This window comes from Mugil cephalus, chromosome 13 (assembly GCF_022458985.1).
Source record: "Mugil cephalus isolate CIBA_MC_2020 chromosome 13, CIBA_Mcephalus_1.1, whole genome shotgun sequence".
Lineage (NCBI taxonomy): Eukaryota > Metazoa > Chordata > Actinopteri > Mugiliformes > Mugilidae > Mugil > Mugil cephalus.
In genome coordinates this window covers 5,488,792-5,513,939 of record NC_061782.1, presented here as the reverse complement: position 1 = coordinate 5,513,939, position 25,148 = coordinate 5,488,792, and the positions used below count along the sequence as shown (strand labels likewise).

The 25,148-nt window shown below is 40.9% G+C and overlaps 1 protein-coding gene and 1 long non-coding RNA gene across 2 annotated transcripts; both read left to right on the top strand.

The window, feature by feature from the left end:
• The first annotated feature begins 579 nt into the window (after positions 1–579).
• Positions 580–16,435, top strand: LOC125019320. Its single transcript, XR_007114055.1, has 3 exons — positions 580–694; positions 10,138–10,203; positions 16,340–16,435. It is a non-coding gene; the product is annotated as an uncharacterized LOC125019320 (long non-coding RNA).
• A 3,650-nt stretch (positions 16,436–20,085) lies between these two features.
• nkx6.2 (NK6 homeobox 2) lies at positions 20,086–23,953 on the top strand. Its single transcript, XM_047602110.1, has 3 exons — positions 20,086–21,102; positions 21,708–21,880; positions 22,175–23,953. The coding sequence occupies exons 1-3, from the start codon at positions 20,673–20,675 to the stop codon at positions 22,421–22,423; spliced, it is 852 nt and encodes a 283-aa protein (XP_047458066.1). The 5' UTR covers positions 20,086–20,672; the 3' UTR covers positions 22,424–23,953.
• The last annotated feature ends 1,195 nt before the right edge of the window (positions 23,954–25,148 follow it).

Sequence of the window (25,148 nt, the reverse complement as noted above, 5' to 3'; positions counted from 1 at the left end):
GCTCATGCGACCTATTTAATGCCAGTCCAGTATCGACTCCCTCTTAAGAGCCTTCGGGGGAATAAAATGGGGGAAAAAAAATAACAAAGACCCACAAGGAAAATTAAACCAAGGCTTAAAGATTCAGTAACTAAAAGATCTGAACCCAGTGACCTCTGATTGGCTGGAGGACTATTGATTGCAAGATAATTTTTTTTCTCTGTATGGGTTGAAAAATGTGCCATAATGAAATCCATATGGAGCGTCACCAGACTCATATTCTCTGTAGATCCAGTCCAGCTACACCAGGCTATTGTCTCAGTTAATCATCAGCAGATGTTATTTGAGTATATATTTTTTTTTTCTCCTACTTCCACTTTGACCTAAATGCATATTTTCTTTAAGTTTAAAACTTTTACTCCAATACATTTTTTTTATGTGCTGTAGGTTGCAATTGACTTTTTGCAAAACTCATACACCAACCAATCATGTTTCCCAGCAACCGTTACTATGTAAACCAGGTCCGTTAAATTGTCGACCTCCGATAAGCTAAAGGATGAAGCGACGTGGTGGTCGGACACTAGCTGCCCCAAGAGTTTGGCTGGAGGGATCGTGTTCTTCCCGAGGCCGAAAACATAACAGGAACATCGCGTTAAGTGGATCAAACATCGTGGAAGGCCCCACTCCAGCTAAACCTCAGGAAAATAAACACAAGGTAAGGCTAGAATGTGCTAAAGCCATAGTGATAGCTAGCTAGTTGACGTTGCGCTAGCAAGACGCGCATGTACATAAAACTTTATATCAAAGTTATGGTTACTGTTGGCGAATATTACTAATATTAATGCCTTATTTCAGTTAACTTAATGTTAGCTAGCAGGTTCACGTTCGCTAGCTAACTTTAGCTGTTGAGTTGGGTCTCAATGCGTTATGTTTCTCCTGTTTATATCTAAGTTGAACATAACGTCGCAACAGGCAATTTAATTTTTTTTTGTTTTCATCTTTAATGTAACATTACATGTAGCAGTTTGTGAATGGACAGACTACTCCTGAGGCTAGTTACTGTACATGCACATGTACATGTACATCTATTTTGTACATTCCTGTGCATGTACTGCTGCTAAGGGCAAATGACTTAGACAGACTTTAATGAGGGAAATTATTTTGTCACCATAGCTTCGTGGCACATAAAAGTAGATATTCATAAAACCACAAGAAAGATAAATAAAATGAGATTAAATTAAAGTAAAATAAAAATAAGAATTGTGAGTGTCCTTTGGGCTTAACATGTGAAGTAATATAAACAATGATATTCAGACTTTTGATTCCTTTCTTTAATAACTACATAACACAATACTTGAACTTTTACTTTCAGTACCTGAGTAGTAAATATTAAAATAAACTACCTGCAATACTTAAGTACAAAAAATGTTGAGTACTTTAGTACTTCCACTTAAGCGTGGTGCTTTTTTGATGGAGTACTTATAATTTTAGTTAAGTCCAGGTGTCTAGTACTTTCATCAGTGGGCCGGTTTAAAAATGCTTTTACACGTTTGAATCGCAGCCAGGGCTTTCTTACCGAACTCCCCCCTTCTTCCTCATTCAGACCCTACCTTCCATTTCTTCCACTTTTCTTCCATTAAGTGACATATTTCCTGGGCACCCTTCTAAAACTTCCCCTCTGTTCCTCCACAAGGTTAAGATACATTATTTCAAGGCACAGTTTCATCTCCCCTGTCGCCTTGTTGCCTCTGTGCTCTCCAGGCAGGGAGCAGTGACAGGTTAACACAAAATACAGCCCAAAAAATACAAGAGTAAACCCACAATTCAACAAAACGCAACTTTAATGGCATGTAAATACTACAAACTCAATAAAACCAGGACAAATATTCATCACAGGGAAGCTAGATTTATGCGTTTATGTCTTCTTCTAGTCTACTTGGCCGATGCCACTGTAAGCATTTCACACACATATTTCTATATTTGTATAAATACTATACAAGTATTAGTATACTGGTATATTTACTGGTGTGTCTGTGTCTTTCTGAGCTGCGTTGAGTTTCTTAGTGTACATTAAAAAGTGTGAGGTTCAATGACAGGGTAGACGGTAATAATTTAACAAGAGAACGTAATTTTAAAAAAACATTGTGTTCGTACAACCAAAAAGATGAAATGTCAGTCTGAGAGGTGGATCTGTAGAGTGGGTTAGAGGTAACGAGTTGAAATAAAGCACATATTTAATGAAGCTGTCTTTATTTATTTGTAAATTGGTGAGAAAGTGGTAGGGATATATAAGTTTTACTTCTACCTACTCCTTTTCGGAGACATATTTTTGGTTGTTTTCTTTCTTCTTTTAACTGTAGTTCTTTAATGTCTGAAATAAATGGGCTGCATTTATTTGGGTTCAGAGTTATAGGTTGTTTAGGCTTCTTCGTCAGTTTGACGACGTGGACTCTAATGCCGTAGCCTGACATGCACCTCCTCAGAAATCTAACTACACGTTGTGGCGACGCAAACCAATAGAGCTATGATTGGTCCACTTGGTAGTAGCGTGTTTCCGCTTTAGTATTTCCGACTGTCTCTCAATCTCCACTGACAGGTAACAAAGACACTGCACCGTCTAGCATTTTTACAGAGCAAGCCAGACTGATGCACGCGCAAATAGCTTGCACTGGCGTTGGCTACATGCCTAGGTCATGGTGTCTATGTCTTGCACTACTGTAAATGAGCCTTTACTTGCTACCTAGAGTGTAGATCCAGTACGCAAGCATAACTCTAGCTTGATAAATTTTACTGTCTATCAGCGTAGATGGACCTCAACCCCTGCCACTGGAACAGTTCTTTTAGCTGACACTAGATCATAACAGTGTAGGCTTCACATTTGCCAGATTATGAAATTTAAACTGCACAGCAAAGCTGATTCTTTTTAATCAGATGAACCCTAACTAACTGTTGGAGTCATAGAGCAAGTCTGCTGCTTATTGCTTTGATTTATAGCATTTGAACTGCACATTAAAAGAGTCACAGAGTAACAGTGAGTCATGTACTCGGTGGACCTCACTGTATACGAATGCCCTGTGCTTGCACTGCCTGGCTCGGGTTTATAGCAAATTCCACTTTATTAGAGAGATCATCTAAATCAAAACGCATTTTTTCTGCCCCGCTTTATTGGCAGAATTCCCACGGCGCTCTGTATTAGTCTTTGGTTTACAGGGGTGGATTGAGGTACCGTGTACAGACAGCATGAATATCAGTCACATGTTCTGCCTCAGTTTACTTTACTTTACAGGTATTCCGTTGTAATTGCTTCCTGCCACTAGCTATGCGTTTATAATTCAGTGGCATTGATCTTCTCATCCAATTCTTTCGAAGAAATCCAAGGCCAGATTCAGGGAAAAGTTCACAAGTAATCACAACAATATATTGTTGTAGAGGGGAGAGGGCTGTTGTGCAGTTACATAACTTTATGAAATGCCTTTATTGAAAGATACTATCTGGTTTGGTCTCATCACATCTGGAGTTGGGAGGAATCTTTTCCTATCGGGCTCCTGCATCTGTCAGGGAAGAACTCCTCTCCTAAACAAAGCTTCAGTGCTCTTTAAGAAGTTCACCTCACAGGGTGCAGCATTGAGCCTTGGCAAGTCATGGATCGGCTGTCACTGGTGTCACAGACCCTCCTGTGCTCATTACAGCCATTGCTTAATTAAGCCACAGAAGAACAGAAACAAAACACACACACAAAGAAACAGTTTGCAGTGGTATGTGTGTGGATTATCTTATTTGTCTGTTTGAGAACACAGAACAAACTGTTTCAGACACTGGATCTGTATTCACGCATGATTTTTGGTGCATATGTATAGTCTGCATGCAGCTCACTTGCAGGCATGGGCAGATGATGAAATGAAAAAAAAAATTCATGCATGAAATATGTGTTGACGCCAGAAATTGATGCTTAATGAAATAAGCCTTTGAGTTGAACCTATGTAAAGAGTTTTTTGGCCACCTGGGGGCGATAAAATCAAGCTTTATATAGATAAGTTGATGTGGTGGTCAATACTGATCCATCCATTGGTCAACCTGGTTTGCATGTTCTCCCTGTGTTTTATTGGGTTCTCTCCGGGTAGTCCAGTTTCCTCCCACTATTTAATTTTTACATATATGATAGATTGTTCAGTATTCATTTTCAGCCTTGTAAATGTATGCTCACCTAACTGTACATTAAGGCCTTTATCCTAAACAGGAAAAACAAACTAATGAACTAATCCTGGTTTCCCTGTATTTATAAAACAATATAACTAACATGAAAAACTAAACCCATTCTAGAAAAAAAATGTCTCCAGTTTTGTCAGAAATTTGTGATGTCAAAATGGGGTCACGACCCAAAAAAGGTTGGGTCTGCTCTAGAGGACAAGTGGTTCCACAAAACGAATGAGTGAATGAACTGGCTTTAGTGCCGGTAGCACATAGTCACTGGTTTATAAATGGCTTCTATTTTACCATCCTCAATCCAGAAAGTATTAGAGCAGAGCCCTCAGCTATCAGACCCCTCTCCTGGTTCTTGTGTTAGTATAATACTTTTGATACTCTTGTTTGTATCATGTTGATATCATGCTTTTGCCTTCCTGTTCCTCCTGTCCTCTTTCTCTTTCTGTCTGTCTACCTGGCTGACCTCAAGCAAGTCGCTGTTTCCATCTGAGTTCTGTTCAAGTTTTCTTCTTGCTGCTTTATGGCGTTTAGGGTTCTTGGTTCAGTGAGCACCTTGAGACAATTTAAATGACTATTAGCGCTATAGAAATAGAACTGAATTGAAATGGTAAGTGGTCTCTTTTAGCTTGGCTATGAAATCAAATTAAAAGAAATTAGAGGGAGTCAAAACTGCAAAACTGTGAGCTGCAAGACCAAATGCATGAGCTGAGAAGGCACTTAAAGACTCCATAGAGCCAAGGGGAGGGCGAGGGGAACTGCAGTGAAAATATTCGGTACATAGAGTACATGTGACCCATTACTGCTGTCAAATGACTTCTTCTTTGAGAATCTAAAAGTCCAAACTAACAAGGTATTTAAACATTGAAAGCTACTGGCTCTTAAAAACTGATCCTGCAGGTCAGTTAGTAAGTCAATACTTGGAGGGTAATGCATTTATATGCTGGCTGGCATGAATCAGTGGACGAATCTGATTTGTGTTTTCAGTTATATCACAACAACATCACAACACGGTGATCTTCAGATCTTCGGGGTGAATGATGTCGAGCGGGAGCCTGTTGAAACACTGCAGCTGATGGGATTCAGCCTGTGTAAGATCTGGGTGGCTTACACACAATGTAAGTCATTGACGGCAAAACACAATGAAAAATAATGGCCTTACTGCTGCACAAGAGGCTGAAAGGAAGCCAGGTCATTGTGTGGTGACTGTCTAATCCTCATTTAGCCCCTGAATCAATTTTGGATGTGAGGGTAATGGGTCTTAATGGATGTACAGCCAGTGTGTGCGGACAATACCTTCATTTATTCCTGCCTCTGTGGTTGGAAGTTTACATGTCTGGCATGACGGACTCGCTCTCGATCTCATTACGGTCTCCATTTATGCACAGTACAGCCAATCTTTTCTTTGACAGTGAGATTATACACTACTGAGGTATCTGCCGGAGATCAATGATAATGAGAACACAGGGGGAAAAAAAAAATAATAACCCTCTTATGACGGGTTGTCATCATCTATTGGCCATTGGCCACACAATGGTCTTAGATTATTGAGCAACGTTATTAATACATAAAAGATCTTCACATCACATTACAGAGAAAAATTATTAATGTAATGTGTGCTGTTATACAATCTTAATTTCAACACCTATAAGGCGTAACATTATGGCCACCTACCTAATACTGTGTAGGTCTCCCTTGTGACTCATCGGAGGTAAACAATGGACAGCATGGTGCATCCCATGCTGCTCCTGCTCATCCTGTTATTTATCAGGAGGTCCTTTTTTTTAACACTTTCAGTTTGTTGATGACCTGCTAAATGGACCGACTCTTTCAAAAGGCTGGTGATATTCAAATAAATCACTGCGTCCCGCACAGTGCCCGATATCTGCTGCCGAATCTCCTCTTCTCCTCTGATGCAGAGCAGCTCGCAGATTTCACAGTCTTGCCAGTGTGCTGTCATGATCGATAAAAAAACATATGCGATATCACTACACAAGCTGTATATAACCACAGCCACATATGCATTCCTCATTTTGTGCGATTTCCCAAACATGACGAAGGGGCTAAATCACCAATGCGCTTCCATTAAAAATCCTGTAACAACACATTTGATTTGTTTGATTGAAAAAATGCCCAAAAATCTCTGCCCTTCAGAGATCGGTCTTGGTGAGACCAACAGTAAGACCAATCTTATGAGAGTAGACCCCAAACTTTGCAGGTACATCAACGTCATGGTTTAAATTAGGTCAACGCGGGATGCCTGTTCATACAACACAATCCTGTGTTGATTGCTAGATGGAAATGCTGTCACAATATGGTCAATGTTATTTACTTCTCCTGTCAGTGGCTTTAATGTTGTGGCTGATTAATTGACAACAAGGCACAATGGCCTTTAACCCCAGATTTTCAACATGGATGAAAATGAAAGAGTTGGACTTTTTTTTTTATTCTACTAGCCAATATGTCTTCATTTGAAGGCTGACATGACCGTGCTACCCAGCAGCAGTTTTCTCCTGTACTGTAAGGTGCTGTGACATGTTGTGATCAATGTAATTAATTATGGTGGTGATGGCAGGCAACCTGGGGCTATATTCCCCCTCCTTGCTCTCCTCTCCTACCTGAAGAAAGCACAATTTCTTACTCTCTCTTTCTCCCTCCACCAGTTCATCTCTATTAGGGAGCAAATGAGCTGTCCAACTACCCCAACAAGCGAAGAATGGGACTGGGTCCTCCTGTCACCCCGAGTGTGGGTATCTACCTTCCACTCCGCACACAGAAGCTACTGATCGATCAAAAATCTGAACACTAATTGCTTTTAAAAGAAAAAGTACACCGCGTACGCGACTTAAAAACATCGATTAAAAATTTAGTTCCGCAAACTTGCTCATTAGGGATGACTCCGGTAATAGCGGTGGGCACTGCACATGAAATATCCCTGTCGTCTGACCCAGAAACAAAAGAACAGACAATGCTCCCAGGCCCGAGAACTCATTTGTCTTAATCCGGATAAACTCTTTATCCTTCATATGCCTTTAATTCTCTCACTTCTTATTCGCTCTGTCATCAATACAGCAGCCAAGGCGGGCCGGCCGTCTGCCATGGAGAGCAGACATCGACACTCCGTCCCTGACAAATGTCCCCGAGAACGAAAAGTGCTTAATGTTTTCAGAAAAGTGGAGAAAATCTAAACAGCAGTGGATGCCGAGACCTTCGGGGTACTTCAGAGGCAAAGGAACCCTAGCGGCGCTGACCTCTGGGAGCAGGAGCTATCAATCAGGCTGCTCCAGCTCTGCTAAAAAACAAAATCAGTCTGTATCCTTGATATCTGCCTAATAAGAGGCACATTAATCTCACTTCTGGCAGCGGTTGTGACACTGCACGGAACTTCCTGGATATCAATACCAGTAAAGCCTTTCACATTGACCCGACAGTTTCTTTACCATCGATTAAAATTATCGTGTTTTTCTTCCCAACCGGGGTTTGTGAAAATACTGTGACTCACCAAAAGGACACAGACATCATTTGTTGAGAATCACTGATAAATGAACTTTCGTAATTCTCCAAACCGCTTTTTTTTTTTTTTTTTTTTCTCAAGGCATTAACATTTCATGAAAAGGTTAATGTTTCGTGATGGACAGATATTTCATTTTGTAGTGCACAGAACCGCCTTCATCAAACCATCGTGGATCCAGACACCTGCGCTGGGAGCCTTTGACTGACCTGGCTGCCTTAGATACAGATGCAGAAACATTCAGATGGGCAGGGTTTGCTGAATTGAATCTGTCATTCAGACAGGAGGTTTCATGTCAAAGCTTCTCTCTCCTTCTGTCTCTTTGTTTAATATCATCCATTATTTCAGTGTAGAGAATATAATTCTTCTCATATTTCAAATTGAGCCCCGTGCAGCATTGTAGCTGTAAACATTACGATTACAACAATGCATGTTGTCTATTAAGACAAGTTCAAGGCATGATTTGACAGCTCATACATAACATGTCCATACAGTAGGGCTTTCATACGTAGCTCAAAGCAGTAAGAAGAAGTAAGTAAGCAGTCAGCACGATAGTTCGGACCCACTTTCAAACTATACTGCAAGCATAGCAGACAGTTGCTGTCTCATACATTGCTAAGCTAAAGGTTGAAGTGATGTCAGAGAATGTTGGAAAAATAGAAAGTGAAGCTGCTTCACAATATGTTTTCTCTATAATTAAATATTAGACTTCTCATGCTTCAAAATCCCATATATAGCCCCTTTCAAATCAGTATTATGTGGGGAGAAGAAACCTCCGACAGATAAGACACAGGCACAGCTGCACTCAATCTAAAGCTCCTTTGTTAAATTAGTTGGTATTAGTCGTATCTAAGGCGGGATTTACTATATGAGTTAATATAATCTACTATTGTCAGTTGATAATGTACTTGCTACAGTGCATGTATCGACTACTTGCTGCATTTAAAACTTTTAAATGAGACTCCAGTGACTCTGTAATTCTTAATAAAAGAATTTCCCTAATGGAGAACCATTGGCAACAAAATTTGACTGCAACTTTTTACACATGTTTGTGGACCGGTTAGCACTGGTGCCTCCCAGTGAGAAGGTCCAGGTGTGAGTCTGACACAGGTCTCTCTGGGTGGAGTTCGCATGTTCTACTTTTGTCTGTGTGGGTTTCCTCCCACCTTCCAAAGACATGCTTGTTCGGTTCATTGGCGATTCTAAATTGACTGTAGGTGTGAGTGGGAATGGTTGTTTGTCTCTTCAGGGTGTACCCCGCCTCTCGACCCATGGCATCCATAATAGGCTCCACCAACCCCCGCAACCCTAGTGAGGATAAGCTGTTGTAGAAGATGAGATGAGATGAACCTAAATATTGCATCAAAGGCTGTTATGCACTAACACAAAAGGATAACTCCTTTCACACCAGCAGATGGCACTGGTCCGTATTATTTTTGTATATCAAAAAGTTCTAGCTACTAGCAAGAAAGAGCTAGGAACTGTCATCCAGAGCTGACCTCTCCTGAATCATACTGATCAGAAGGAAAGAAACGTCTGCGTGTTGTTTGCTTCTTTTGTCACATTGGTTTCTCCTGCCATGCACTGGTGTCCCAAGTGGTCTCTCTCACTGATTCACAAGCTGAATCCGCTGAAAGGCTGCTGACTGGCAACAGGGCACGCAGCCAAACCAAAAGTGTTGCCAGGTTCAGCTGCTGGTTTCCAGACCAAAAGCCGTTCATAAACCAGCAGATCTTCCACAAAGCCAGCCAAAATGTTAGATCGATATTTCTACCGCTCAGATTTCTTACACTGTTGTAGTCAAACATAAAATAAATCCATGCAGTGAAAACATAGAAATCATCCAGCAAGAAACTGTAGAAGCCAACCACTACAACAACTCACAGCTTGCTACTACTGATGTTATGTAGCCCCCTGAAAGGGAAATGGAGCTTCTCTGCTTTTTAGGAAGATAGGTCCACACAGACACACTCACAGCAGTCCAACTCTATATTCAGCCCTTAAAAAAAAGTTCAAACTCCCCATCAGCCCACAAGTTCAGCGCAATAAAACAACTCCCCACAAGATGTTCGCAGTGTCCATGAGTTTTGCTGCAGAGTGATAGTTGACTTTACTTTAAGCAATCAGCTAAAGAAATTTCTGTTTCTAAATGGAATTCCTCAAATTCTTGGGAAGAACCGTCTTGAAATGAGACATTCCTTTCCTTCATCCTTTAGCCTGATCAATACTACATTAAACTGGAGCTCTGCTGTGTTCTCAGGTGAAAGTCCCGTTGTAGTAAATGTAGTTATTGTTGCTGCTGTTGGTTAGATTCTTAACCGTCCGTGTGGTTGAAACTATTAATTACACTTAACAAGTGCAACACAACAGGTGCTGCACCGGTTAGTAGTGCAAGGCTGTCAATCAGGCACATTTTCACGTTTCGCCTATGTTTTTCCTGTACACAGGAGTCCAGCCGAGAGAAGACGTTTATTCAGGCGGCGTAAGTGAACAGACCTCTGGGTGAACTGTAGGTGAGAAAGCGCTCTACGTTCTTGCTTCAAATCAAATCAGTTCTTTCCTTTGAGATTCACTGGCCTCTGGCACCCGAGGCGCAAATGCTCGTAGATGTCAGTGTTTTCCTAATGCAGACGTCCAGAGAAGCACTCTGCAGAAATCTTAACAAAAATCAGCATTTCATAGCACGCTTCGCCGTTCCTGGAAATGCACGTTCACTTTTATCTTGATAGTTGCAGAAAACACTTGAATCAGCTAGAAGCAAGTGTTAATGTGAAGTCAAACGTCTGCAGCTCAGTTTATCTCAAGGCAAAGCTCGTCCAGAGAAAACAACTGCACTTTTTAAGTCCCATTTCAACACGACCGCGCTCTTAGAGCCTCCAGGTTAATGTTAGATTCCTCAGGTGCGCCGTGTCAGCTGCCCAAATGCAGCGCAATTCTGAGTAAGCCGCTGTCAATCGAATGTAAATCTCATCAACAATGGATTATAATTGAAGCTGGGCGGCTACGTTCTCATTTTGTCCGGCTGCATTCGTAGACTGACAGCAGCCTGATGAGATCTCTGCGCTCATGGCTGGGGCAGCTGGGACGCACCGGGCTGGAGGCGGCGTGCGCGTGTGTGTGTGTGTTATCTCAGTTCCTCAAGGTGGCTGGCTTTCTTTTCATCTCACAGAGGAACTGATTCAAATACCGATCTGTAAGGTCAGCCGCTATGTTTCCATGAGTTGCGCGAAATGCAGCCGGCAGCCAACTCAAGGTTGCGAAGAATAAGTGACGAGTCCGATGCTCTTTCTCGGGGGACGTTTACATTAGTGCCGGGTATCGTGCAGTCGACAACGCAGCGTAGTCACTTCAGTTGGATGTTTACACTCAGAAAAGGAAATGATGAATAGATTTTAGCCTGAGCTGCTACTGCACATCTGTCCACCACGATCGTGTTGCTGCAGACGCAAGGCAATAAACCAGCGTTCCCTCAGACATTCATGGCGAAATTTAAAGGAATGATCGTTCACAATCCCCAAGTATCCTTTTAGGTACGGCCCTCCGACGATCTGCCCCCGCCTGGGCCCGAGCAAAGAGGCTGCCTGAGGACATGGCCCAAAAACAATGTTTACGTAAGCCACGGCCAATCAGAGCCGAGCTGCACCACCCAGCCTTTTCATTTCCCTCAAGTCCTCCCAAGTTATTGCTCCCTGATCTTAGCTGTAATGCCGCTTCCACCCTCCGCTTTCCAAAACGCCCACATCGCACGGGCACGAACGGGGGCCGACGAGAAACTTGTGCGTCGAGAGGAATGATAATACTGAGGTAAATGTGTCCTGAGATGAGCGCCACTCACCCTGGCTCAAAGTCTATTCTGTTCGCGCCAAGGCTAACGTTATAAAATACAAAGGAGCGAGGAGACATGAAAACACCATGAAACTGACCTCACTTTACTTAAGAGAGAACTAGTGCACCTGAAGGAAGGAGGAAGGAACGCGTTGACCTTTTTGCAACAGGCTCTGAGCTGACATGGCATGTAGACAAACTAAAAATAACCTCCTGCATACAAATAACTTCAAACGCATCGGGGGTGTTACAAATTAGGTGTTGGACACAATGAGTTCATGATCCTGGGTTTAAGTCGCGCTGAGATCAAGGATCAGATACCGGCTGGTAGAGTAATTGTTTTAGCTTCATATTTACATATAAACAGAAAAGGCGTCGATAAATCACACAAGGAAAATACAAATGATGTGTAAGTCTGAAAGCTGCTCTGTGGAGAATATTTAAGTAGCATGTTTTCTAAAAAAAAAAGGTGAAAGTTTGTTTCTTTAATCCTGGAGATTTTATTTCTACAGAGAACTATTTTTTTCTTTTAAATCCTGCATAAAGTTTGTGATCAGCCACAACATTATGACAGGTGAAGCGAATAACCCTCTTGTGACGATTCAATGTTCTGTCATGTAGCACCCACCTAGACCAGACCAGGCTCCCCCACCCCATAGCAATGACACAGGCACAGACACACAAGAATGCTTCAACTAAAAAAAACATGAAAACAGCACAAGGTGTTGACCTGGCCTCCAAATTCACTAGTTCCCAAACTGATCAAGTATCTGTGGGAGACTTGTTACCAGACACCACAGGAAGGACACTCTCAGGAGGCCCAAGTCCATTCTCTGATGAGTCACGACTGTACACACACAATATTAGGAAGGTGGTCATAATGTTCTGCCTGAGTACCTGAGATAGTTTCAAGTGGATTAAACATGTTATTGTGAAGCTATTCATTCACAGCATGTAGGTGTAAATTCCTGATATCTGCTTACTATTCATTCCATGATCAGAAAGGAATCAATATGTCAAGGAAAGCACAAATGATCTGTAATCTGAAAGCCACTTTGTGTAGAATATTAAAGTGGCATATTTCTAATTAGTGAGTAAAAAAAAGAACAAACCAAAGAAGACAAGGTCTGTGAAAGTTTGTTTCTTTAATCCAGACATTTCTACTGGGATCTAGACGAAAAAGCCTGGATCCACATGATTCTGAAGCTATTCATTCGCAGCCTGTGGGTATGAATGTTTAACGCTCTGGTGTTTCTTTTGTCCTTCTTCTTGATGCAGGTCGCCATCTAGTGGTTTCACAGTGATCACAGCCCTCTTCCAGTGTGTTTCATGCTCTTCAAGAATCTTTCAACAAAACAGTTGATATTTAACATCATATCCATAAATCAAATACAGTAAAGACCCCTTCAATAGCTTCCAAAAGTCGTGTCAGGGTGAGCATACAATGAACTAAAACTTTGCAGACTTCTGTTTAACTTCAGCAATCAAATTTAAGGCAACGGTTTCAAGAAAACCAACTTTTTGTAAGCAGGATCCAGCTCAAATGGGGGGACTGGTCCTCAAGGAGGAGAGGAGATATTCGGAAACAGGAAGATAAATTTCAACTGTTCATCAAGTAGTTCACATGATATAAACAATATGATAAGACACTATGGGTGATGGATGATGTGTGCATGATTGATGTTGGTTATAAAAGATGGCGTATAGGGGGCATGCATTGACGTCACTGCCATTTGGGGCCACGCCCCCCTGAGTGGCAGAAACACAGTGAAACATATCTGTAAATACAGAGAGACCAGGAAAAATGGGGATTATCAGATCAAATTAAGGACTTGACAGTGATCCATACAAACAGGTATGGATTTTGAAAAGTGGATTAGCCTGGTTCAGTTAGTTTCAGTTAGTTTTAGTTCATTTCAGTTATGATACATGTAGCTAAATAAATGATAACGCTAAGAGCTTTACTGAGAAGTAATGTTAGCCATACAATACTGTAGCGTTAAAAGGATGATGAAGAGTGATCACAAATATTCAGTTTCTTTTATTCTTATTTATTGTACTGAAATAGTTACGTCGGCCGTAACTTCGCCAACACAACAACAGAATGTAACTTAAGATGTAACTTAAGATATAACTTCATCAAAAAATACAGCATAAATTAATATTACCTGACACTAAATGTGAACCACAGCACCAGGTTTCTTTGCCTGGAGTCCAGTTGTTTCTCCCAGTGCAACTGGCACTGGTGTGTGAATGTGTGTGTGCGCTTGTGTGAGCGATTGAGTGGATGTGTCTCTGACTGTAAAAGCGCTTCGAGTACCTTTGAGTAGGTAGAAAAGCGCTATAAAAGCATCTTCTAATGCAGCGATTCATTTACTAATCTCCATGTTCTAATGTCCCTTTCTGCCACTCAGTGGCTGTAACCATGGAGACTTCACAAACTGTGATGTCATGTAGGTTTGTCATTCATCATTTATTTGGATCCATTAGCTTTGGCTGAGGCCATCGCTATTCTTCCTGGAGTCCATATCCAACACAATTATCTTTACACCGCAGTGCCAGTGAATGGAGTAAAGATTTTTATACCTGTCAAGCACAGAAGTATTAAAATGATCTTTGGATTGAGGTTATATTTAAGGAGGATCTGTTGGTTTCATCCATGTCCCTCTGCTGTCAATCAATCACAGGATCACTGTGTAAAACCAAGTCAGGGCTCAGATTAGCAAGATCAAGAAACTGTCTTTCAGCCCAGAAGGCAAAATAAAAGTCTTTGGATAAGTTTGATTTGCTTGTTTTCCTTCCAACATGCATCTCATGTTGTTTCAGTAACATTTAGCTCGTTTACATTTAGTTTTTTAAAATTGCAATCAGTACCTTGCATATTTGTTTCCCTCAGAGCAGTGCAGTATGTTGACGATTTGCCATTTATTTCAGAGCAGTAACCACCTTTTACACAGCATCAGGTCAATTTTATTTATTTGAACTACACCTGTGCACAGTTACGTCTATGGGTGGATCTAGGAGAATTTAGGGATTAAAACCAAGGAAGTCAAGTCTGGATGTAAGAACAAACTCTTATAATCAGTAGAAAACAATACAGAGATCCAACAAATCCATTAGTCCTTCAGTTAAAGCTGTTGAAGTTTCATGAATTAGTAGATTACAGTATTATGCAAATTATCTTTAAAGCTCATAAACAAAACGTTACCAATCAACATTCAGAAAAGATTTGAAAGCAAGTATAAGTTAAAAGGAACAGAGAATAACAGAGAGATTCAGGACTGAACTTATGGAACGTTTGGGTTCTTTGTTCCATAAACTGATTCCTTTTACGGAAACACAAGAATCCAAATCAAAACTTACATTTAAAAGAACAATTAAAGCAAGTCTGTTAAGGACATATAACGAAACATGTTGATTGTCCTACTCATTGTGTCGTCATGAAAGGTCTGCAAAATTCATTTTAGTTTTGTTTTGTTTGTATGATGGAATTGTATCTTAGGAAGTAAAATGAAAACATGACAGTCAGTGTTGACCGATACCTATTTTATTTCATTTTATTTTATTATTATCATTATTTTGCTCCTTATTGTGTTGTTGTTTTTTTTAATTTAAATGCTTTGTAAAATGATTCTTGGGGTAAAGGGGCAGATTATATAAGATTAATAATTCTTCTTCTCTCTGCTCCCTTTCATTCAGATTTGGGAACGTTTGTGTTTTGTTTTAATCAATGTATGAAATAAAAAAACAAAGCTCAAAGCTAAAAGCAAAAAACAAAAGGTCATAACTATCTATGGGAGAAGGTGCAATCAAAAATACACGAGACAACCAGTAATCATAACAAGTGTGTGAGGAGGTGTAGAGGGAAACCAGTCTCACCTGCAGGCTGCACCTTATTCCACAACTAACAGAATTAAAGAGCATTGTTCTAAACATCTCACTGTCAAACAGTAACAAAAATCTGAATAATCAGCAGAGAACAGAGCAAGAAGAGAGAGGATCCTGCAGCTCTGGATTCTAATCTGGGGCCTAATCAACCAATCAGCAGGAAGTACTTCCCAGAGGGAAACCAATTACTGTGGAATTAACACCTACAGAAACAGATAAAGGAGGGAAGAGAGAGAAACAAACAAACAAAAAAATGTGTGTGTGCATGTAACATGCACGATATCCACATGTAACATGAAAAAAATGCACTACTTATTACTTGACAGATATAGTCATATTAATAAACCACTCTCAGTGAAGAGCTGCAGCGCCTCCAGTGGTGAACACGAGCCGTTCATTATCACAAGGACGGTTTATTTATACGCTTTAAATGCAAAGAGGGCTGAAGATTACAACTTTTATATGTACTGAGACATGAGTCTATTATAGTTTGGGCCAGAGGGAGTTCAGTCTCTGATTCAGTAGAGAAAAAGAAAGTAAAACACTTTACACTTGTATACATGTCAGGATGGATTAAATAATGTGACATGATTACATGCAAGAAAGCATTGCTAGAAATGATGGTATTTACCGGTTTTTAAACCAAAATCAACAGTATAAGACATTTAGAAGTTGATTCACACATTATACCAGCGAACTCACCTGTTACAGAGACTTTACAGATACTTTACGACCCTCTGCCCCAGTTTATTCCTATAACAATAACTTTATGTACCCACTAAATGTTTCTACAATGAATATTTAGCTTAATTCTGGCTCCAACCATTATTTTCTATTCTCATGTTATCTCACATGCATCAGCTTTATCTCATTCTCTTGTTTGGATCATGTTTAGATGCAATATTTTATTCATGTATCTTTTTCTGTGTTTGCCAGACTGGCCTCATCCAGACTGGCCTCATCCAGACTATCCTCATCCAGACTAACCTCATCCAGACTGGCCTCATCCAGACTATCCTCATCCAGACTAGCCTCATCCAGACTGGCCTCATCCAGACTGGCCTCATCCAGACTATCCTCATCCAGACTGGCCTCATCCAGACTGGCCTCATCCAGACTGGCCTCATCCAGACTATCCTCATCCAGACTAACCTCATCCAGACTGGCCTCATCCAGACTATCCTCATCCAGACTGGCCTCATCCAGACTGGCCTCATCCAGACTATCCTCATCCAGACTGGCCTCATCCAGACTAACCTCATCCAGACTAACCTCATCCAGACTGGCCTCATCCAGACTAACCTCATCCAGACTGGCCTCATCCAGACTAACCTCATCCATATGGGTAAGAGCTAAGGTTTGCTCAAGGTTTCTTCCTGTTCCTGTTCTTTCCTGCAGTCACTGTGTTTTCTCTGGTGGGGTTTCAGCCTCTGGGTTCTGTAAAACATCTCGAGATAATCTGAATTATTAAGCAGTGAATTGACTTAAAGGTGTCACAATGAGATGATTAATGGCTCCTTTAAATTTTAAAGATTCAAACAAACTAAAAAACAAGTGAAAATGATGAAAAACTCTTATTTTTTCAGGCTTTGTCACGTAAAATATAAAACACTGTAAGTGTGATAAGAGCTTCTTCTGCTTCTTCAAACAGTAGTTTGCAAACAAAGTTGTTCAGATTGTTCTTCAATTTACAGACTTACTGAATATTTTTTTCGTCTTTTGGTGACGAAGGCGTAGCTTTACTTAATAAAGTAACAGCTTTAATAAAAATGTGAATGTTTGGATATGAAAATGTGTCATATCTCGAGTTTATCTGACTTTTATCAGACTTTATTCCAGGGGGCATTCATCAACACTTACTAGCTGGTGTTGACTCTAAATATCAAGGGTAACTGATAAATGCACTTTTAATACAAGCACTTTTAAAGTTACTGTTATGTGTTTTCATTTTCAACTCGAATGTGCAGTTGTGCAGCTTGTTTTGTTTGCCCTTTTAGCTGCTGTCGTGCCCTTTTAAGTTGGGGACAAATAAAGTGATTTGAATTGAATCTGAATTGGAAGTAACTGGGAGGAGAAGCTTTAGCAGAGCTCACATTTCTAAAGGCATCGAGGTGGTGGAGGTTGGTTTCTATGTGAGCCACTAGAGGGCGCTGCTGGCCAAATGATGCAGGCGTCCACGCTGATTTCATGCGCCCCGACTTTGCATGTAATCAAGTTTGTGAGGAGGCCCTGGCCCCTTTTTTCCTCCAGTAACTATGTCAATAACGTAGTATGAGAGCAGTAGTCTCATGAGAGATCTGAATGTCCCGGTGATCTGCTTGAGAGATAAAAATAAATCATTTAAAAAAAGTGGAATTCATTTAAGAGGATTTGCATTTGCGTTTAATTATTAAACGTGCGCATTTTGCATTTATTGATTTACTCGAGCATTTCTTAACGTGCGCTCAGACTCCGGATCTGAAGCAGCTCAATGCATCGGGCACATCTACCGACTCCAACAAGCGTCTTTTTGTCCAAACATCTGCTTATCTTCCCTGTCACTGCTCGGTCAATTCCCATTTGTGTCGAGGTTGCTCTCAGATAAGATTATCTCGACGCCGTTTATGAACCCATTTCCTCTCGGTGGTGAGGACAAAGGCCTGCGGTAGGCTGCGCGCCATCAGCGGCCCAACAAGCCATGATTAAAAATCACAATAGAGTCGACTCAATAAATCAGGATCATATTCATCTGCACTGTTGTACAATGACACCCGGTGCAGCGAGCAACAGGTTCACATTACTGCAGACAGAACGAGACACGCGTCAAATCAAATGTGTTTTAAGGCAACACGTGTAATTATTACTGGAATAGTGTTGTTATTATTATTATTATTATAAATGAACATTAATGCGTTGCTGTGATAAATTATCAGTAGCCTAAAGATAAAAGGCCACCACTATCTGTAACAAATGTGAGTTTAAGAGGTACATTTTTAAATTACCGTCATTGTAGGAGATAAAAAAAAAAAAAAAATCTAATCCGTCTTTATGCTAAATCGTGATTATGGTTTTAAGGTGTCAGACTGTTTGGCAGCTCTCTTCTTTGGCTCCTGATGAACTGGAAAAATTGCCAATCTTTCCGTCATTGATCTCCCTCAGGGTCCGGCACTAACTGCTTTATTTAACTATTTAACTTAGCTGCCATTTAGGGAAAATAACATTATTATTATTTTTTTAAATAAAGGGAGTTTTGCTTCTTTTCTATATATATATATAAAAAAGAATAAAAAATAAATGATATTTCTTTTTTGCTCCACCAGTGATGGTTTTTGAAAGACCTTAAAACAAGATAATAAAGTAAATGCACACAATCAGAGGAGAATACGCGGGTATAAATTAGAAATAGAGGGCCATTTACAGAATTAGAAAACGCGTGCAGCTCGTGCCTTCAACCTGAAGAAATACAGTCAAAATTGTGAATCACCTCGCGTTGAAAACCTTTTAAAATCCACAATCTTTTTCCCCCCGGTGAGCAAATGGGCAGCAAGGTGCATTTGCTGAAGCCTTTCAAACGCTAACGTGGACCATATTTCACTCTTACAACCTGCTCACATCTCCATAAAATATTACAGCACTCAGAGTGATGACTGGAGCCTGGCGATTTTTCCCCCTTTCCTCCCTGTCTCTCTCACCCACTTTCGCTATAATAACAGCAGATTTTTATTTTTTTTTCCTCTGAAAACACCACATTATCTGCCTCATATAAAACACAGCTCTGTCCTATGAGGAGTTCCTGATCTTTAATGATCCACTTGAGCTGCATCTCTGAGGCCACGGCTGCTCCTTTCGCCAAATTCGACTTCAGACACTGGGTGAAACGCATTAAATGGGTTAAAGTGTAAAATCGCAATCTTTCACAACGAGGAATGACTTTGTTCATCAGACATTAGCCTCTAAAATAATGGAATCAGCCTATTGTGCAGGAAAAATAGTGAGTATTTGAGTAGTGAGAAAAAATAGTAAAAAGCATTCATCTTTTTTTTTTAAAAAACGAATAAAAATAAAATTGAAGTTGAATCGAGTATTTTTTCTAAATGGTTAAACCGCATACATTGAAAATTAAAATCCAATCTCTTCATATAAATTCGTTTAAAAAAAAATACTAGGCTTTGTTCTCCAATCGAGTTCCGTTTCTGCTTTAATATACTCGCATTGTGTGGTAACAGCTTTTAATGCAAATGTATATACTTTGTGAGATGTGGAAACAACGATTTCCACAGTGGGAGATGCGTCATTAACAGCACCGCAAATAGTAAGCCTGTTGGTGCGTTCAAGGACTCCTCCGCGACTTCCACGCTGTTTAAAAGTCTTTATTTCGGCCTCAAATAACGTTCAAGGGATTGAGCTCCTGCGCAAAGAAAAGAAAAGAAAAAAAAAACATCCGAGAAAAATTTGAGGATGATTAATAATATATATTTTTAGATTAACTTCTACCTGCAGCTTGCAGTCCTTACTGGGTCGTAATAACAGAGCAGTTGTTGTGCTAGTCTATTTCTTTAGTTGCTGACTCGCCCTGAAACGTCTCTTCTCAACATGTGTCACCATCTATCAGAAATAAACCCAGTCAGTCCTAATACACTGAGCGCCGTCGTTCATCTGCAGCTTTTCTTGAAGAGTCCTATTTCCGACAGCACGTTAAGGCAGCATCCGCTCGGCACAGACGCGCTTCGTGGAGCGGCGAAGTTTCCGTCTCCTCCAATCAGGACGCCGCCTCTCTCGGCCTCGTCCAATGGGAATAGCGCGCGTGCAGGTGGCTGCGCTGTTATCAGCGAGTCCCGCGTCGGTCCCAGCGTAGAGCGAGTCAATGTATGGAAAAGACGAGCCGACCTCTTAATGGTTCCCATCAAAACCACTAAAAAACAGCAGCGGAGCGGGCGACGACTTCCGTGAGGATTCCTGTGGCGGACGCACGCGGCTTCCTCCCAGCTGACGAGAACAAACACGAGGAGAGACATTTTTTTGTGGGGAGTTTTTTTTTTTTTCGCCAAGCGCTTCAACTTCCTGAGACAAGAAGAAGTTTGGGTTTAGCTCAAGTTTTTCCCCCCCCAGCATCTCCAGACTCTTTCGCCCAGGATACTTTTGGAACAGGCGGCAGAAGTGGCCTGGCTCCTGAACACCTCCTCCTCCACCACCTCCTCCTCCTCCTCCTCTCTCCTCTGCGCTTTTATCCACTCTGACTAGTTTATGTGCCGTTTTTAACCCACGCGACTTTGGTGGTTCATGTTCACAAATGTTAGCGGTCGGGCAGATGGAGGCTAACCGGCAGAGTGCTTTCGTCCTGGGCAGCACCCCGCTGGCGGCGTTGCACAACATGACCGAGATGAAGACGTCCCTGTTCCCGTACGCGCTGCAGCAGAGCCCGGGGGGCTTCAAGACGCCCTCGCTGTCCAGCCTCAACTCCCACCTCTCCGGGGGGACCCCGCACGGAATAAGCGACATCCTGGGCAGACCCATCACCACGGCCGGACAGCTGCTCTCCGGGTTCCCACGAATAAACGGCCTGGCCACCACCGCGGCCGCCGCGGCGGCAGGAATGTACTTCAGCCCAGCGGTGTCGCGGTATCCGAAGCCCCTGGCCGAGCTGCCGGGGAGGGCGCCCATCTTCTGGCCCGGAGTGATGCAGGGTTCTCCGTGGAGGGACCCGCGGGTTCCTTGTCCCAGTAAGTCGCGTCTGCATGTACCTGCACCCCCTTTGGGCTCATCTTATTTTAATCTTATTTTAAATAGTTTACATGTGTTTATGTGTTAGTTTGCAGAATGTCGTCGTTTCAACCGGGTTGTCTTGTTATTTAGACATTATTTAGGCCATTAAGAGAGAGGCCTGTCACTGCTATAAGTGACTCCATCTACACTGCAGTGTGTGTAAATCCAAGTGTCACTGCTGTGCCAAAGTAGTAAAAAAAATATATATTATTAGTGCTCACATAAAAGTATCTGTGCAGGCAGCGGACATTTCTCTAAAAACATTACATTTTAAGTTGACACGGGACGTTTAACGTAGTTTAATAATTACAGAGGTCAGCAAACGTCTCACGTACCTCATGCGTGTCCCATATTTCAGGCTCATTATTTTGACTTTTAACTTGTGAAGTTAAATAAATGTACCCTTGTAATTATAATAATCATAATAATAATACCACATGCTAAATAACGTGTGCCTTTTTTTTAATTTTATTTTTAACTAATACTAATAATAGTGCTATTGTCTAAATGTCCAGTTTTTACATCATGGTGTAACCAGACTCCTTCATTCTGCTCTCTCCAGCCCAGACTAGCTTAATGATGGACAAGGACGGCAAGAAGAAACACTCCAGACCCACTTTTTCAGGACAGCAAATTTTTGCACTGGAGAAAACTTTCGAGCAGACTAAATACCTGGCCGGACCAGAGAGGGCCCGGCTGGCCTACTCCTTAGGAATGACCGAGAGCCAAGTCAAGGTACAGACCCAGGTCCAAAAACACAGGCCTCTGTTCATCAGTATGACTGAATAATTCTACATGTGTATTATTATTGTTATTATTATTGATTTTGTTATTATTATTGTCTAGTATTTATCAGGCATCCAGGTCATGATATGTGTGAAACGCGTTTTAAAAACGCAACTGGACTTTTAGAGCTTGAGAAAAAGATTGGACTCGTTTAAGGAGTTTATTATAATAGTTTAACACGTTTTATGATTTATTATTGGACCCGTTGAGCATCTCCCCCTCTTCTCTTTCCCTCCTCAACAGGTTTGGTTTCAGAACAGACGGACCAAGTGGCGAAAGAGACACGCGGCCGAGATGGCCACGGCCAAGAAGAAGCACGACTCGGAGACGGAGAAAATGAAGGAGAGCTCGGACAACGAGGACGACGACGACTACAACAAACCGCTGGACCCAAACTCAGACGACGAGAAAATCACGAGACTGTTGAAAAAGCACAAGGCCACCAACCTGGCGCTGATCAGCCCCTGCAGCAACAGCTCGGACACCTTGTGATGCCCGAGCGTCCAACGTGGGGGACTTTTGTCGCACTCTTTCTGACCCCGTTCCCACCTGACAGCTGCCGACATGCGTGTGAAGTGATCGCGTTTTTTTTTTTTTTAAATATTCCCCGAGAAAGTGCGTAAAAACGAAAAGAGAGAGAAAAAAAACGCGAGCGTGCGCCAAGACGCGCGGAGGAACTCGCCCACCAAAGCGTGGGCCCGCGTCCGAAACCACCCGCAGACACTGTTACCCACGGAGCTGTAACTCCTGTCAGATCTGGACTGCAAGGAGACTGACAAAAGACATGCTCGGTGTCACTTTAAAAAGGACAAGAATGCTCGGGGAGGAAGTTTTGGACGCAATTTTTACGCAATACCGGAGTTTTAACAACAGGTGTAAATGTAAACAAAATATCCTTAGACACACAATCCGGATCAGTGTTGGGAGCATTAGTCATCACTTTTATGACAGAAATAGTGTCGAGTTAGTCATCCAGTGTAGCTCATAACACCAGTTATGTTGTTATCCGTTAAGACTCTACATAATATTACACATGAAGAAGTAAAGGAGGTCACTAGACTCACATCCTAATTATGAGCGTCTTATTTTCACTGTTAATTTAATAATATTTCCAGCTCCTTTTTTTACTTACAGAACGTAAAGTGCACACATGTTTGATATCATTCAGCTTTTTTTATTTTTTTATTTTCCTGGGGTCTAACAGAAGCAGCTATTTGTCTGATGCAGCTCTGATTCTACTGGAAGCTTTTTTTTTTTTATCAGAACAGATCGAGTTAGGAGCCGACACTGATCCGGATCCCAGGCGCATGTTTGAATCGGCAGGTGTGAACGGGGCCTGTGACGCTTCTAAAGCTCAGTTTAACCAGGGTATCCACAGTCCGAAGGGGCAAGAGAGGAAAAGGTCCGGGGAGGGCGACGGACTCGTGCCGCAGATGAAAATGTATGAGATTGTATATATATTTTTTACTGAATAAGTTATGTTTGTTTCAAGCAGTGGAAACGTGGCAGCCTTGTTTTTTTGTTTTGTTTTTTTTGTTTTGTTCTCCTCCGCAGCACTGACGCGCTTATCCCCCCTCAGATTCACCTGCTGCTTCATTTTTAATTCCTCTACAGCAAAACCATCGCTCTCTCTTTTTTTTTCCTCCTTCCACATTTTTTGGTATCAACTCAGTTCCAACACACAAATGTATAGACGCAAAATGCTGTAAATAATAACTGTAAAAAAAAAAATAAGAAAAAAAATAAGAAAAAAATAAGAAAAAAAGGCAGCTTGTTTTAACGGCATCAGGACAGTTTGCTTTCATTTCATTCGGTTTTTACCTCATCATGCAGCGGGGCAGGAGCATCGTTTATGTTGGATTTAAAGAGAGTATTATTGCTTCCGGGAAGGTTATAGGAAGAAAAAAAAACTTTGTATTATGAATAAATTATTTAACAAGCATTTGTTTTTGTTCTGTTTTGGGTTTTATTTGAATGTATGGGCTTAATATAAATTAAAGATAAATTCCTGACTATCGATAATTGAATTTCATTATTGGCAGCAGCGATTCTCCCAGTGCATTCATTCTGATGTACAATACAAATATATACAAACAAACAGTTTGTATATATATATTTCAAAAGAAATTATATTGTTGTTTAGCAATTAATTACTAGCAACATTTTTTTTTGAAAAAAAAGACCTCCATGCAAGAATAAACATTATATACAAGAGTATTTGACATTGCAAAAGTTTAAATATTACAAATTTATTAGAAACTTTTTTTTTTCATCTACTGGTGGATATTTTATTAACTAATTTTTTAATCTTTAGTTTTCTCATTTTCCAGCAATATCTCCCCATAGTTCAATTCATTATTAAATGATTTAATATGTTTATTAAGTGAAGGTTTATAATAGTGTTTTACGTAAAAAATATTTTAAATGTTTCACTCTGGGAGAGAAGTGCGCCCCCTCTGTCTTTAACCGGTACTGCGCCTGCGTGAGACTCCCCCCATTACCCCCCACCCGCCCCCAGCCAATCAGAAATTAGGAGTCATTAAACTCGAAGCCCACTGTGGAGTTTATCATAATCCACGCATTAATTGAACACCTGCTGTTGTAAAAACTGATCTGGAGGAAGGAGGGAGGAGGGAGAAGAAAAAAGACCAAGTACAAAAAGTCCAATTCATGAAAATGAATGCTGAAAGCTGACATTAGCACGTGACTATAAAAATACGGCCTGTTGTGTTTTATGATACATTTAAAGTGATTTCGTTTGAAATTCATTTTTTATTTCGCTTTTGGGACAAGAAAATTTGTTGTAAAATTTGTTAATAAGAGACCGGTTAAACTAGCATCTTTTTTAAGGCAAGATTTATATAATTTAAACTAAAAAGACATAAAAGTAGTTAAAACATCTACTTTTTTTTTACGTAGATCAGTTAAATGTGGATTTACGCTTATTTGCTGCTGGGAATGAACGCGCTCTAATGTAACAGTCCTGCACTAAACATTAGCTCCAGTAACACAAACGCTGCAGTTTTTAATTCAGTTTAACAGAAACACAAACTTCATCCTCCACAATGAGAACACTTACAAACATAATCACCACCGTCAAGATACTGTGTTGAAAGAGGATTTAGTGCAGGACGATAACATTATTAGCATTAGCAGTTTATTTTACTAGTGTACCTAATATTTTGGCACATGAGTGTATACAGCTCATTTCTGGCCT

What these genes read in the sequence shown, in the direction of transcription:
- nkx6.2 (XM_047602110.1), top strand. Translation starts at nt 20,673, where the DNA reads ATGTTAGCGGTCGGGCAGATGGAGGCTAACCGGCAGAGTGCTTTCGTC. An exon ending in CCCGCGGGTTCCTTGTCCCA is followed by an intron (nt 21,103 to 21,707) that starts GTAAGTCGCGTC and finishes TGCTCTCTCCAG; the next exon opens with CCCAGACTAGCTTAATGATG. An exon ending in TGACCGAGAGCCAAGTCAAG is followed by an intron (nt 21,881 to 22,174) that starts GTACAGACCCAG and finishes CCTCCTCAACAG; the next exon opens with GTTTGGTTTCAGAACAGACG.